At 41.2% G+C, this 16,865-nt stretch overlaps 1 protein-coding gene across 10 annotated transcripts in view; it reads right to left on the bottom strand.

Moving 5' to 3' along the window:
* The window catches only part of ZNF644 (zinc finger protein 644), a 714,013-nt gene that overhangs the window by 234,394 nt on the left and 462,754 nt on the right, over window positions 1-16,865 (bottom strand). For all 10 annotated transcript variants that reach the window (XM_086953948.1, XM_086953944.1, XM_086953952.1 and 7 more), the window contains one exon: window positions 14,763-15,353. In XM_086953948.1, the coding sequence (XP_086810074.1) occupies window positions 14,763-15,353 (591 nt within the window). The remainder of the gene's footprint in view (window positions 1-14,762; window positions 15,354-16,865) is intronic.

The raw sequence follows: 16,865 nt of genomic DNA, 5'->3' as shown, positions 1-16,865 counted from the left end.
TCAAAGACTTTACCTGCAGCATACCTGAACTCCACTACTGGGAGTTCTGACCTGCCAAGTGGTGCCAATTCAGGGTCTGGGCTCTTGGAGGCAGTTCCTGCTGCTAAAGACTGAAAAACTGACGCGCCTGTTTTTCCAACGCAGCACCACAGTGCGGAAGAAAATTCCACACACCGCCGCCATGCGGCAGAAGAAATCGACTCAGTGCCTGCCCGTGGCTGAATAAACAGAGTTCAGTGCACCGTGTTTCCGAAGTCTAAGATATCTGCACGGACTCCGAATCAAAGAATCAAAGCATTGTGAGACAGACTGAAGAAATCGACGCAGGGCCTGTTTGCCGCCACTGCATCGACCTCCAACATGCCCGGATTTCCAGGCATCACATCTGTGTGCCAAGTTTTTCACTGCATCACCTACAGTCCAGATTCGAAGCAACACTTCTCCTGCGTGCAGCAGAACTGACACATCGCCTCACCAGGTGCCCAGAAATTGAAGCATTGCTGTGTGTGCTGAAGCTTCCCTCCTCCACGGCTGTTTTTCCTTGTGGAGTTTGACACATGTAAGGTACTATGGGGCATTTGATGAAGCCGAATTACCACCAACTTCAGGTTGGTGGTAATTAGCGATTCCTTCCAAAAATTCACTTTTTTGCATTTTTCAAAGTGCCATGTGGCACACAAACATGCCCTTAGGGCATGTATGTGCACCACATGTGCACACATACATATTTCAGGGGTGCAACAGGGTGTTTTTTTGACCCCTTGCACCCTTGAAATTATATTCGCAATTTGCGAGTACCTAATGGGTACTCGCAAATTGCGAATGTCTTTGCATTCATTCCTGTGAACCTATAGGCCCATTGGAATGAATGGGAAGGTATTCCTCAATTGTGAATCACAATTTGTGAGGCGCCATTAAGGAATATGTAGGAATCGCAATTATTATTGAGATTCCTACATTCATAGCATTTTGCAAGTCCATAAAGAATTGCTATTAAGGACTCGCAAAACGGCTATTTCATACATATGCCCCTTAGAATTCTATGGATAGATTTGCTTAAAACAATTAGAAAGAGATCTCTTGAGCTCTGTATGTTGGATGTTTTTCATTTTGGTCGTGTTTGGTTTAGATACAGATTATTTCGTTTTCTAAACTTGTGTGTGTCTATTTGTAGTGTTTTCACTGTGTTACTGTGTGTGTTATATACAAATATGTTACACATTATCTCTGAGATAGTCCTGACTGCTCATGCCAAGCTACTAAGGGGGTGAACAGGAATCGTCTTGGATGTGTAACTACCCCGCCCTGACTAGAAGGAAGGATCCTTACTTGGACAGGGTGCATACCACAGCCAACTAGAGACGCCCATTTCTAATATTAATCCTTTTATGTATACACCAAACAATGTTTATGATCTGAATATGAAAAAAATAATGTTCATAACTCCTGTTTTAGACACATTTATGTAGTTCACTTTATTTGTTTCAGCACTCGCTCGTAATACATTTGTTGAATGGTGAACACTTGAGAAGAGCATATTGACAGGGATATCTTTTTGTTGCACAGGTTTTGCAAGTAGATGTACGTGTATGTTCTGTGGGTAGAGGCTTTAGAAATTTCATAGGTTTTAGCATCCCATCAATATCTTCCCAACCAAATTCACACTGATCTTTCTCTATGTATGCATGATCCAAAACCTTTACACATCTTCTGATTAAGTGAAACGCTCTTTTAATATTTGCACGCACAGTATATGATGTAGGTGGAAGGTTCCTTCTTTGCGGGACTGATCTCTTGAACTCACTGTACCGTAGACTGTCAAATATGGGACAGTCAGAACTCATTTGACACACACGCACAAAATATTTTTCTACGTCTTCAAAGGCACATTCTTCTCAGCTAATCCTTTTAGAAACTTCACAGGTTTAGCAGCTTTGTTTCAATGTTGCTCATACCGTCATCACCCGTAATAATATGTGTCTTGATGAGAACACTGGGCATCTCTGGGTCAAGTTTATTGTACAGAATATGGTGCAGGATTAAGAGTCTTTTCGCGTCTGTTCCATAACCCATCCATCACTCTGACACTCCTTGACTTATGGACATTGCAACAAATTTAAGTAACACAATAATAACGTGTGTCATTTGATTCGAACCTTTCGAACAGCCCGCTCATCATGTGGAATAACACGAAGGTCAGGTTCTTCCAATTTGCTGTTGAGGTCTTGAGCAATATGGCCCGTACCTTTGGAATATCTTTCCACCGGCACCAACTCCTCATTGACAATCAATCCATTTGCAATGAATGGAAATTCAATGTTCATTGAAGCATCAGCAAGGTTTAGGCGAGTTTACATCTCCAAGTTCTTCTTGCTCAATGCCGATAACCAGAATTTATCAGTGCTCAGGTATAAATAGGTGTCAAATTGTCGATGCAGGCAAGGTCAATTGTTCCACTTGTAGACATTTGTCTGATTCTCTCACATTCTTGGAAAGACAGTTAAAGATAACTGTCAAAGACAATGTGCAGTTTTTGCAAGGTGCACACTGACTTTCATATCTGTAGAACAGTCTGAACGTCCTCTCCAAAGTTTTGCTTGGATGAAGTCTTGCCCATTCGCAATTGTGACATATAGTCCACAACAACAGTTGTTTTCAATGAGGACACTTTTTCAAATTGAAATTTTTCAGGTGAACGTTTTTTACGAGCTCTTGTACGAGTGTGTGCATCACTGGTTTGTTTGCAGCATCTCCATCAAATAATGCACTGGTTGAAAGAAGATAATGCAACAGAATGCCCTTAATAAATTCAGCCCTTTCTTTTGCTACATCCATCTCTCTATCTGTTTGCAAAAGCAATTTTTTTGTAACTTATTTTGTAGTGGTTGGTTGGATGAAACTCTTACTACTGCAATTAAAGTGGGAAATGTGGGTAGGTTTAGTGATTATGTCAAACAGCTTATTCTCTTTCAATACAAATCTCTCTGCTTCAGTTCTCCGTTTAGTTTCTATCCATGTTCCAGGACATCTAGTATGCGTGTTTTGATATCGTTATCAACATATTGGTGACAAAGTTGTGTAGTCACAAAGGCTCAGTCATTTCAAAGGGGTTTCCTTGCTGCTGCATGATATGAAGGCTGTCAACTTTTTTATTAAACCATTCCCCTTTCTTTCCCGCAAGTTCGTGATGAGGCACAATTTCACTATGGCCCATTAATTTTGAATTTGTCATCTCTCTGAAAACATTGCAAATAGAAAGGAGTTCATGGTAAACTAGCTGCCACTGAGCAACATATTCACTTTTACGTGTCTGACCAACAATTCTCTTGGAGCTTTTCTGTGATCTCTGGATCATCTGTTCCAGTTTCATATCAGGAGCCAGAGAATTAAACCTTCCCTCTCTATCTTTCACCACAAAGTATCTTTGGATTAATTTTCTGTGGGGCTATGGCTTTTCCACCTCTAGCTTCTTAACTATTTCCAACTACCAGGAACCATATCTTGGGTACTTTATGCAATCAAATTCGTGAAACACAGTAATCAGTGACTCTAAAGTCTTCACATGCAGCTCCAAATCACCTTCCCGATCAGCATGTACAGAGTTTTTCATTAGAGCAATTGTGTGTAAAACATTTCCCCATTATGTGCAAAGTTCTTCACATTATTTGACAAACTCAACAAACTTGGTTTTCAGGTTTTCTGATTTTGAACTGACTGAATTGAACATTGCCTGGCTTTGCAGTAGGTCTTTTAAAGGAAGTGCACCCTGTGCCTTGTTCACTTCGGAGATAAGATATGCAAAACATAAATTGTCATTCTTGTTCCAGAAAGCATTCCCACGCATTGTTTCTATAGACTCCAATATGATGAGCATACCTTGTAACGAACGAACGAACATGATGAGGTCCGCTTAATCCTGACTGGACAGTTTTGCTTCCAAAGATTTTAGCCTCAATAAGTGCATCATCTATGCCGCTTCCACCGAGATGACTTCCTGCATACTGCAGCACAACTTTTGCCCTGTGGAAATTCATTGGATAAAGATCATCAAATTCTACTGGATTGCTCATAAAAATGTAAGCTACAATACGGAAAACACCTTCATCACAGAAAATTGTCAGTATAGGCTGGTCTTCAAGATGAGCACGCACATTGTTGAAATGTTTTTTGAGCTGTACATACTGTTGTGTAGTTTGTTACTGCAGATGGTATAACTGGTAAAAACCCAACCTTCTTCAGTGAGACAGTATTCTGTGACATCAGAGCATGAATTCCAGCCCACTGAGTCGGCACTGAATAAGCAATATGATAAATTCAGTTCAATCAGCTTGGCGGACTGCAACATCAGGTAGAAGAAGATCCATGTCCTCAGCCACTTTGAAACTTTCTGGTAGACTGGGACGTGTTTGATGGTTTGTGTTGATTCGCCCATGTGGGCAAGGCAGTTGAGTTATAAGTTTACTGCTTCAATTGTTTATGCCTACAGCTGGCAAAGCTTGTTTTCCTGCAGCTATTTCATTGGTATAGTCTTGAAAAAGCATCATGGCAGTATCCTGTGTGCTGGATGTTCCAGACAAAGAAGAGATGTCTTCATAATAAAAATTATCAAAAGCAGAAATTATAAATACTTTCCAGGTCAAGTGACTTGGAAGTGGTGTGCTGTCGGATTCACAAGATTTTACAGCACGAGCTGCTAAAAAGTTCTTACTCTGTACTGTCATTATAACTTCTTGATACACCAATCATATTCATTGAAGTAATTAACGCTCTACTTTTGCACTTGTCATAGATTGCATGGGCATTCATCTTGTGTAGTGGAGTTTTCTTTTTGCCATGATGTACTTCATAAAACATGATTTGGAAAAGACAGTACATTTGCACCGCATAACCCTATTGGTTCATGGGTTGTCTTCCACTTCTTCACTTATAACTTTAAAGCCATCATCAATGTAGGCTTCTGTTTCAAACTCAAGAACTTTAGTTTGCAACTGTTTCGCTTTGTTGATATTAACCCTATCCATGCTGATGACAGAACCGCTCCGTCATCAGCCGCGGTGGCGCTGTGCTGATGACTGAGCGGTTCCGACATGGCCCAGCCGCCGCGCCTGCGCAGCGCTGATTTCACGCCTGCGCGGCGCGTTATATTGAGCGTGCGGGCCATGACGGAACCGCTCCGTCATGAGCACAGCTCAACCGCAGCTGGTGACGGAGCAATTCCGTCACCAGCATGCGCCCGCCACGCGGCCGCCCCGCCCCCTTAGCACTGCGGCGGAATAGCCGCCGCAGTGAAGGGGTTAAACAATGATGTAAAAAATGTTAAGTCAACATTAGACATTCTTGTTGACTCCCATGATTTGTGGAGCTCTGAGGCAACACAAAATTTGGCATCAAATCCAGAATTAAAAGGGACACTTAAGTCTCTTGTGGGCTGAGGGAAGTTCAGGCAGTAGTTCAAATAGGCAGGTCCGCAGTTGTGTAGGGCCTTGTATGTATAGGTCAGGAACTTGAACTGCCATCTTTTCTGTACAGGGAGCCAGTGCAGTTCCGCGGTAGAGGGTGATGTGGGGTTCCTCCAGGGAGATCCAGGACAAGTCTGGCTGCTAAGTTCTGTATGGCCTGCGGTTGTCGAAGGAGGTGAGCTGTGATCCCTGTGTAAAGAGCATTGCCGTAGTCCAGTCAGCTAAAGAGGAGGGGCTAGGTGACGGTAAAACTTGAGCTTCGGGGTAGCCATTTAAATATGTTACGATGCATGTGGAGGATGAAGAAGCAGGAGACAGAGCTGATCTAGGCCATCCTGTTTAGCTTGTTGTCCGCAATGATGCTTAGGATCCTAGCGTGGCAAGTGGGGGGTACAGGTAGGCGTAGGTCCAGTCCGAGTTCTGAGGGCCACCAGGGCAGGTTTATTTTCGAAACTCAGTACGTCGGTCTTGTCAGAGTTGAGATTCACACATTTGTCTTTCATCCTGTTGGCGACGTCGGTCATGCAGTCATGGAAATTGGTGTTGGTATGTGAATAGCATTTTTTAGTATGTTAGTACTGCTTTACGTACCAAAAAATGCATTTCTCCTTCTGATCCACTTTCTGACAAACTCTTACTAATGGAAGCTGCTTTACGGGGAGCCATTATAAATTCTTTTTTAATATCAGGAATCATCCCAAATAGTTTTAAACATGCTCAAGTCACACCAATAACAAAAAAAATACTTTAGTTCAAGAGACAGGCTTTATCCAATCATTGCATTATATTTCAGCTGCCTTATTTGGACATGTCATTGGAGCATGCAATCTTTCTCCAGTTACAAGAATTTGTGCTGAAATATTACATTTTTAATCCCAAATAAATTAGCTTAAGCCCTGGCCAGAGTACTGGGGTAGCTGTGGTATCGACACTGGATGATATCGGTCAATCTGCCAATTGCCATGTATATATGCAGCTGTGATTCTTTTAGACTTCTACACAGAATGTGACACGTCAACCACCATTTCCTTCTGAATAGACTTACTGAAATTAGTATCCATGGTTTTCTTGCTTCCTGCACAAAATAACATTTCAGATATGGGTCTCTTGATCTTCCTCCACCAGCAGAACTCAGATAACTGAAATGGGCCAAGGTTCAATTGTATCACTTTTGGTATTTAACGTATAATTGATTCCATTAGTTCATCTCGTACATGCTAATTGGTTTGATTTGTTTCTCTAAGTGGATGACAGACTGTGTGAAGGATAGTCCAGCCCGCAGCTACTAAGTTCCATGTCCTACATCTAGAAGTAGATGACCAAAAAAGCGTACGATATTGAACAATGATATAATGAAGATTCACTTCCTATTTTGCTGTTGCCATTCTGGGGCCTTGAAATGTATACTACAATTGTTTACATTTTTCACAAAGTACATCTAGACTACTGCAAATTTGAATATTTTGACACAGCTTGTCTATCGGATTAAAAAGCTACAAATAGGTCAGATTTTTTCAGCTAGATAGGTGCTCCATCTCAAACCCAGAGATATCGCTTCTGCAGTGGCCATGGGCTTACAATGAAGAAGCAGATTTGTTCAAGTTATTGTGTCTCTTCACAAAGCAGTGTATTCCGCTTATAGTGCTCCTCTTAATTCTCAAATTCTGTTACTACAAAGCATCTGTGTTTAAACCTCACGACAAACTTTTGCTCGCAGACCTCAAATTCCATATTAAAGTCTTTGGCAGTTGCACATTTTCGGTTGCTAATGTCAAGAAGTGGAATACTTTACCATTGAACTTAAGACAAATTCTATGTCAAGACTGGAGGCAAGGATTATGCCATCTTTCTTCACTTTATTGGTTCAGCAGCCATTCAAAACAACACAACTACATTTCCCATTAAACTAGGGGAAATCTGTAGTCAAATATAATTGTCCAATCAGTACAGTCCTGGGTCCACCAATTAGGGTTCTCCAGTATTCAGATAGTCTACCCTCACTGGCCCTTCCTCCTCTTTCTTCGCTGCTCCGCAGCTGAGATAAGTGTTTTTCCTCATTCTTTAGTCTGTTGGTCATCTATGGTTTATTGCATTGCTCAACAGCCTAGGACATTGTATTATTGTTTTATTATATGCTCTTGCGCACTTATGCCAATATCACATAGCATTGTATTTTATTTATGCTGCTTTGTTTCTTTTTTCTCAATGCGTACTGGGCTCTTGAGAGCGTTTCTTTGTTATCAGACTTTGCTGCCCGTTTGTCTGTCAATTTTGAGGCAGCGCTGGGATTTTTACTTCCAACATATTGAGGCCTGGAACTGGCACACGATCTTCGGTTCCGTCGGATGCCAGCAATCTGGGCTGGGAAGCCAGGTGCGGCGACTTTTCTACTGGAGGGTTGTGGTCCCCAGACGAACACAAATTACATATGAACTGTCTACAGCTCCTGGCGGGCTCCTTTGCGGTTCGCTGATGGACTTAAGACTGCATTCAATCTTCAGTTCTCCTCAAGATGGACAACATCTCGGCAGTCCGCTACATCAATCATCTGGGGGGCACCTGGTCCGAAGCCCTCTCAGATTTGGCCGTCAGTTTCCGGCAATACTGCCTGGAGCACCATGTTTCGGTGATGGCGGAATATCTTCCGGGCTGGGAGAATCTGGTAGCAGATTTGCAATCCCACAACTTCCGGGATTCCAGCCTGTGGAAGCTGGACTCTGCGATCTTTTTGAGATTGAATGACCTCTCTGGGCCATTCTCGATTGACCTCTTTGCCTCGAGGCTGGTTCACCAGCTGCCTCGGTTCTACAGTTGGAGACCAGACCCCCTGACTGTATCCACGGATGCCTTCCTCCAGAATTGGAACCTAGAGTTGGGGTAAGTTTCCCACCTTTTGCGATGCTGACCCGAGTCACAGCTCAGGTCCGTCGCCAGGGGGCAGAGTTGGTTGTCCTCTCTCCCCTGTGGAGGTCTCAAGTGTGGTTTCCAGTTCTTCTGGAACTTTCCTGGTATTTTCCAATCCTACTTCCCCTGTTGCAACATCTCCTTCTCAATCCCAACAGGGCTCCTCTTCCTCTAGTTCTGCAGAACTCATTACGGCTTGTAGAATGGAGGTTTACAGGAGACAATGGGAAGTCCCTGGCCTTTCGGCAAAGGCTGAGGAACTCGTGTCCAAAGCCGGGGCGGACAGTATTGTCAAGCACTATAGATCTGCTTGGGGCAGATGGTCCCGTTGGTGCCTGCAAAGGGGTGCCAATCCCATGGACGCAGATGTAGTACACGTTTTGAACTTCCTAACCCATTTGGCTTCTAACGGTCTGGCTTACTGTTCTATTAACACCTTTCGTTCTGCTATTTCTGCAGGCCATGTCCCCATAAACAACACCCCTGTCGGGGAACAGTCCCTTATTTGCAGACGCTTCAGGGGCATTCATCTATCCTTGCCGCCAGAGTGCTGTTATTCAGCTCTATGGGATGTGAACCAAGTCCTGAATTTGTTTTTATCCTGGCAACCCAATAGGCTTCTTTCACGGAAAGAGTTTTTGGCCAAATTGACAATGTTATTCTGTCTGATTTCTTGTAGACGGGTCTCCGATGTAAGAGCGTAGGATGTTTACTCCCCCTGGGGTGCCCAATGGGTTAGGTGGGTTATGCAAGAAGCAGGTATCAGCCTCTGGGATTTTTTGGTGCCCACTCTGCAAGAGGGGAAATGGCTTCAAAAGCATTTTGCTTGGGTGCCCGTTTGGAAGATATACTCAATGCGGCAGATTGGTCTTTGGACTCTACCTTTAAAAGGCTTTATTTTAAGCCGGTGCTGGACAGGGCCCACCTCGTGGTGAGCAAGCTTTGAACTAGCATAATCCTTGCCTGCAGTCCTGAGATAGAATAAAAAAATTCCTAGCTATCGTAACGGAAAGTTTCAATTCTATTAAGGACTCGGAGATGAGGATTATCCCACCCTAGGGAATCGCAAGAAGATTCCCCTCCCCGTATGTCAGTAAGTAACACATTTTAGTTTTCTATTTGTTAGATTATAATGTTTAATCAGCAATTTTCAATGAAGATCATGGGACGTATTCCCACCTGTGTGCTACTAGATCCAACTCTCAGTTCTCTTGGATAACTGTTCACAATTCTGATGGCGGTCTGCCATGTCGTGTTTTCTGCTTGCATCACTTTGCCTTTCGTGAATTGATGGCTCCCTTTGTCCTCGTAGGTTCAAACACAAATAAACAGGATGCCTGATGATTGGGTTTCCGGCTGACTTTGCGCAAAGAAAGAGGAGGAAGGGCCAGTGAGGGCAGACTATCTGGATACTGGGGGACACTAATTGGTGGACCCAGGACTGTACTGATTGGACAATTTTGATTGACTACAGATATTCCCAGGGTTGATGGGAAATGTAGTCTTGTTGTTTTGAAAGGCTACTGTACCAATAAAGTGAAGAAAGAAGGCATAATCCTCACCTCTGAGTCCTTAATAGAATTGAAACTTTCCATTACGATAGCTAGGACATTTTTCATTCTTGAGTTTAGAAAAGCCTTAAATAAAGTTCTTTTCTCTACAGAATTAGTATTCCTTTGATACTCTGGTTTACTAGTGGCTGGCTTCATTAGAACTAAGATACCCCTGAGGGGGTTAAAGTCATGTTTTACAGAATAAATGGTTTATAAATATGTACATCGGAAGTAAAGGAACAAGTGCACAATGAAATAGACTCAAGGTGGTGGTGGGAGCGCAGATTCAGTTATGTTAGCTGGGGTTTGTGTGGTGATATTAAAGGGAGAGTATACGCACTGTCAGATAGGCTTTCCTGTAAGCAAACAGTTGAGTCAAAGCAAGGGGTTAGATCATAAGTTCTCCTGGAGATACAAACTGTAAAGTTACAGTCTCTACCCACAGAAAGTGTGCACATGATCTGCTTTTTTGTGCACAGTCAGTAGCTGTGCAAGTGGCTAGCTAATGCTAATGAAAGACATTGCTGTGACAACACAGGAGGAGGTTAAAACCATGCAACCAGAAGACTACAGAATTAGTATAATGACGCAAATAAACAAGAAACTGGAGCCCAGCCACTCCTGTATCAAGGGCAAGCTTCCTTTCACCCAGATACTATTTGGAAAACAATACGTGTTAAAGGAAACAGAGAAACATAAATCAAATTATTAAAATCATGCTAAAATGACAATGCACCCTACAACTAGACCAGTGATGCATCCTGCTTGACTGAAACACATGCATTAAAAGTGTCACATGGAATCTGAGCTACTTATGCCTTCCTTCACCAGTAGGCAGTCCTGGACAAGTTGTAGCACACATGGGTCCTTATCCGGGGGAAAGAGACCTTTTCAAAAGACATCCAGAACATCCCAAATTTGAGGATCCTTAATACTGAAGGATTCAATCTTCCTCATCAGTGCAAGTGTATCTCCAGTGGATAATATAATTGTCTGTTTGTTCTTTCTGGCGTTTTGGAATGTGGCCAGCTATTAAACGTTACAATGCCCTGCGCATTGATGTGGTGTAGCACCAGAGATGTGTTACTTGGGATAGAATAATATGGCATGTTATGTGGGTGATAAGTGGTGCCTTATTGTATGGTGCAACAAGATGTGATGTAGGGTGATGTGGCATTCTTGATGATTCTGGGTGTTGGAAATGTAATGTGGATTTTGAGGTTGATGTGGTGTGTGGATTTTGAGGTTGATGTGGTGTGTGAAGTATAACACAGTAATGCAGTGAGGTTCAGTGAGATTTACGTAGGATGCAATGGAGTGGTATACTATTGGCATAGTTAGTGAGGTGGTATGAATAGTCTTGTGCATGTGCTATAGTGTAACTAGGTATCTGTGAGAAATGTCCGCATCTGGTATCGCTTATGTACGGTACTACCGAGTGTGGTTCAGTGTTGAGCTATAATATATACGGTAGAGACCCACTATGCAGAAGGTTGAAATGTGAGTGGTATGGTGCAATGTCCTACAGTTGATATTATTGGGCTTTAGGTTGGCTAAAGAATAAAGACTGCAGTATGTAGGGGTATGGTATGATGCGTGAACCAAGAGGGTTTGGAATTGTTTACATGGGGGTTGCTTGTATACCTTAACTGGAAACCAAAATCAGCCTGTCAAACATTTTCAAACCTCTTACACACTGCATGAGGCTGTGACTAGTCAGTGGCAATTGGGGCATAGTTGCGATCGTGAAGCCTATTCTGCTCTCCAAGTAACACCTTACCTTGTAGCCTATTGGGGATCTTTAAAATGGCCAGTCTAGCCCTGGTTGCTTGAATTATTATTTAGGTATGGTGTTGAGTGATGTTTTATAGCATAGCATAGGAATTATATAGTTTGTTATGGTGAGGTATTGTGTTAGATCACTTACTAAGGTGGGTATGAGTTTTAAATTATACTGTGGAACAGTGATGTCTTATACTGAATTGAGTACTATGATGTGATATATTATGTTTAACTGTATAAGATGGCATTGAAGGAAGTGGTATTTCATAGAGCATATTTTAGTGTGGTGCTGTGTGGTGTAGCATAGACAATGCCTGTGAAAAAGTCATGTCATTCATTCCAGAGTCAGTGGCATTTGTAAGTCTCACTTCAACTCCCTCATGCTAAATAAGGAGGGAAGGGTTAAAAAGTAAAATGTACAATCTATTCTGGTACTCCTAAGGCAGGTTTCCAGGTTAATAGACGATGCATGTAAATGCCCTAGGATCAGTCAAAGTTCAGTGGATCCTGGGGAGGGGGGGGGATTTTATTTTGAAAATATACAATTTCAGCAGGAAGCATTTCTGGATCTTTCAGAAACAATTTCAGCATACTGGAATTGTGAATCTGGCTGACAAACCTTTTTCCATGAGTCATTTTGTCACAGTTCAAACTTAAGTGCAAATTATTCCTGAGTATCCAGTTATGATTACTCCAAGAAAATAAAAAATCAAGCACTGGGTTCCAGGACGAACTTGCACCAAAGTTAGGAGGCATACACAACTGCTAAGAAATTTGTCTGGGATTGCATCCAGCATCTGTCATGCCAAAAACACTCTGATAACTTAGTCCAAAACCAACTAAGTAGAAGAGTGTGATCTTCATTAATACGCACTTTTCTGCACTTTTTTAATTCCATAATCAAATGTGTTATAGATTTGCATTTCGATCTTAATGTAAGACAGGTCACTTTCCTTCTAAACTTCCACATTCTACTGCAATGGCAAAAGGGCTTATCCAAATCCTTCTCAAAGAATATATTACGCACCTTTCTAAAGTAATTTACACAAATATTTAGATGACTTGCATTTAGATGACGCAGAACTTGGCTTAAAGTTAAACAGCGAAAATTAGAGTCTCACGATACACAGACCACGACTGGGGAAATCTTTACAAAAATAATTGACCCAAATTTCACTCTCAATAAGCCTTCCTTCTCTTCCGCTACCCCTTCTCTCTTTTAAAACACTCAGAAAATTAGACATAAGTAATACGCTAAACAGAGAAAGATATAAAATTGACCTGGAAACTTCTGGCTGTTGATTATGCACAAGATCATGCGATTCAATTATGACCACTACAGAGTGCTTTGGATAAAGCAGATGATGAACAGTTGCTTTGATAGCTAAAATTCAGATATTTCAATCTTAAATGTAAATGTCCACCACACACATGCAGATTCCACAAATCTCAGCAAACTTGATAGCATATAAGGTGTAACCACAAGATCCAGTGTTGCATAGGAAGGATGGTTGATGTTTCAGTTTCACTCTAGCAGGTTATTGCCTATGGAACAAAGTGTGTCTCGGCTTTAGAAACATCATGGATTACCTAAAGTTCAAATTTCACTTCAGTAAACTGCTATACACCTTTACGACTTCCTGGATGAAAAGTCTAGGCACCTAGATATACATGCTTAAGCCATAGAAGATGCTAGTTAAGCAGAACTGAAGATAACCAATTCCGTATCCGAAACTTTTTCGTGAAGTTTCTCTCAAATGGGTGAACAGTGGAGTATGTCATGAACTGAGCACCCCCAATATCATCACATCTTTTGAGTATTTTACCTCATAAACGCATTTACTTCTTCAAATTCTGGCATTTAAAAGCAGTCAAAGTTTGACTGTCTAGACGAAACCAGATCTCAACTGAGCAGGATGTGGCTCACTTTGAAAGAATACTTATGAATACTGATGTGCTGTGCTAGAGTATAATGCACCTCAAAATTATTCAGTGATGCATAGATACCAGACAACTTTCTGGTACAAGAGGTCATAATGCAGGAAGCTTAAAGTACTGTAACAGTAGAGAATAATGTTCTCTATCCAGTAAAGTAAATACAAATGTAAACCAAGGATCAGACACCATAGCAGATATATGACCCTCTTACTAAAGGACAGATTGAGAGAGCTTCATTAAAGTCTATCTCATTATAAAAAGACTACTATCCTGTGGAGCTAATGTCCTCTGCTTCATGTCGAATCTTTCTTACCAAAAATAGCTATCTGAAAAATGTTGCAATTCCTCAAACATAGGGAACTTTCTAAATACCTGTAGCAATCCCAACGGAGTGGGAAGGAAAGACTCAGACACATTTGCTCAGTGTTTAATGCAACTAATAAGTTAAACAAACAAACTACTTGTGTAGACCAGGCACAACTAAACTGACACATAGATTGTGCAATTAACATAATCCCTTGAAATCAAAATGCAAAAAAGACCGTTAAAATAAAGAACAATGAGAAAGGAATGTTTTTTTCCCAATTATTTTACTACCACATTAATATGGTTTCAGATGGTTTACTTTTATATGCTGTGGTGAGGTGGAGTTGGAGGTAGTTTGGAGTTTTAGTCCCCATAATTTTATTGTCAATGTAGCTTGCGTGTTTACGGATGTTTAGAGAGGGTTTGTGTATTACTGGTGGTTAGATAACATGGATGTCACCCTGCTTTTTTTCTTTTTGTCAGTATGATGTAGGAGGTTTCTTAATTTTCTATTAGAACATTGGAAAGTTGGGCACTCTATTGAAGACAATAAAGTGGTCCATAAACAATATTGGCTGAAATAGGCCTTCGGCTGCAACTCTTTCAGTTTCGCCTTTATTTTACATCACTTTACCCCAGTGGGTGGAATGTTCAAATAGCTTTACAGCACTCCTACCTTAGGCTATAACAGTTGTTAAAGGTCCTCTTCCTCTTTATAGACCTTCGCCAGAGGTTCAGGTCAATATCTTCAGCAGATACTCAGCACATTTCAAAATTGTTGTACAACCTACAAAAATATCTTTCAATCATGCACTCTTACCTGAACAATCTGCTGCTGTTGGTGGCTGGTACACAAGCGAACAGTCTTCATTTATTGGAAGTATACATTTCTGATTAAACCTTTTTCTTGCAGTTTGATTATGAATCTTTTGAGGGGAAGTGTCCGGAGTGGCGGAATCCCTCATCGGTTTATTTTTCAGAAGTTCAATCAGTGTAAGAGTTGGATTCCGGTTTTCGCTACATGGATCAGATGCCATTTCATTATACTCATTTGTCAATTGTTGCCCGTGTAATGACTGTACAGGTGTAACATCTGGCGACAGACCATTGTGGTGTGCTTCAGGAGGTAGAACAGTGGTATCTACGTCATCACTTGACACAAACTTTCGAGATGGATATGGTCTGTGAATATTTCGCCGACTATTTAAGGCTTTGATCATTTTTTCACATTTTTCCTCATCTTGCAACATTTCATTTAGAACACATATAGGAGATTTATGTGCATCCCATTTTGTTTTGCCTAGTCTTTTCAAGTGACCTCTCACATGATTTGATAGTCCAATTTTAGTATCAAACCAACCTCCACAGAGCTGGCAGGTGTGTTCAGAAGAACTTTCAGATTTCTCTATGGCTGCCAAGGAAACAAAGGCAACTGTTAAAACAGGCGACAGTATTAATTATGGCAATTCCAAAACCTGCACCTCTTAATAGAACAGCACAAATGCGACAAAATAAAGAAAGAACTCGAGGACAGAAAATTCCTGGGTGCATACAAGTTTAAAAATCCAGCACTGTTGCACCTTTGGGAAACTACCATTGGGTCATAAAGTGTAAACTTAAGCAAAGTATAAAATGAATTCAAGGAAGGCTGCCAAACATTAGCGTCAATCTTAAAAAATTGAGGGTGTGAATTAAAAACACTTTCTAACACTAAGAGACAGAAGCCCTTGTATGAAGTTTAATGCTACTACTGTTTCCAATTGGGGCTTACCGAAGCTGAGCAGATTGGATCTGTCTATAATTAGCTGTTTTTGTAGGAGTAGAACTGCACTCCAGAAACTTAAGAATACTTTCTTTGAGCATTAGGACCTAGGCAAATACCCAAATAGCTATGACACCAAAAGGGAGGGTTCCCTACACCCAACATTGCTCATAAATCAAGAACCAAAACTAATGTCTCTAGTTTTCTCAGATTGACACGTCAAAAAACCTACTACAAGGCTCGACAGGGGGGAAGTGCTATTTTACAATTAAAAAAGTAGATAGTTCGACAGTGTTGGTGCTTTGAGGGATTGTGCTTTAGGGGAAGGGTCTTATTGTGAAGGTGGAGACTTAACCGCATGCGCGCTAGCGGAATTCCGCTCGCACGCTGGGTTTTTAAAAAACGCACTTTACGTGACGAGCTGGGCTCGCCATCAGCGCCGAAGGGGTTAAAGTGACAGCTACTGGCGGAAGAGAGAGTTTCACTAAAGGATGAGTGCACAAAGTCATCCCAAATGTAAGTCATTGTTAGAGTGCTTTATGTTGGTAAGGCAGATTAATTAAAGGGCTTGAATAAGTGATCTTTGCTTGTCAAGTCAAAAAGGCTTTATTTCGATAAAAATTATCATAAAAGCTTCATAATAAAAATATACCCAAGTTCATTTGGTGATGAAAAAAGTACAACAAGTTAATTACATTAGAATTTAAAAACCTTGCTTTTTCATTAAAAAGAAGCATTTCATAAAAGTTTAGGTTAAAAAGAGAATTAAACATTTTCTTTAAGCCTTTTGCTCCTAATGCGCCAGGCCCACGATAGAAATTTTGAAAGGGTGCAAACAGAGTGAGCGTGAGTCTGACATTAAAATACGCAGTGATCTTTGCTTGTGTAATGGGCATAATGTGAGGGGGTAGTGGAGTTGAAAGTTAAATCTAATGTTGGCAATTTGTCTGCATAGACTTTGATAACCTCAATTTTCAATGTAACGCTGGAGGATTAGGGGGATGAAGCACTGACACCCAAGTGGTAATTAGATGATTAAATGTCCAAAATTAGAAAGTTACTTACCTGTGTTAACTACCTTTCTGATGGTTACTCTATCTACCTGCAGATTCCTCACCTGTAGAACAACTTCCGGCGTCAGATTGGATCCAGAAACTTCAA

Source organism: Lissotriton vulgaris, chromosome 1_1 (assembly GCF_964263255.1).
Source record: "Lissotriton vulgaris chromosome 1_1, aLisVul1.2, whole genome shotgun sequence".
Taxonomy (NCBI): domain Eukaryota; kingdom Metazoa; phylum Chordata; class Amphibia; order Caudata; family Salamandridae; genus Lissotriton; species Lissotriton vulgaris.
The sequence above is the reverse complement of the archived record's forward strand: the minus strand, read 5'-3'. Positions and strand labels throughout refer to the sequence as shown.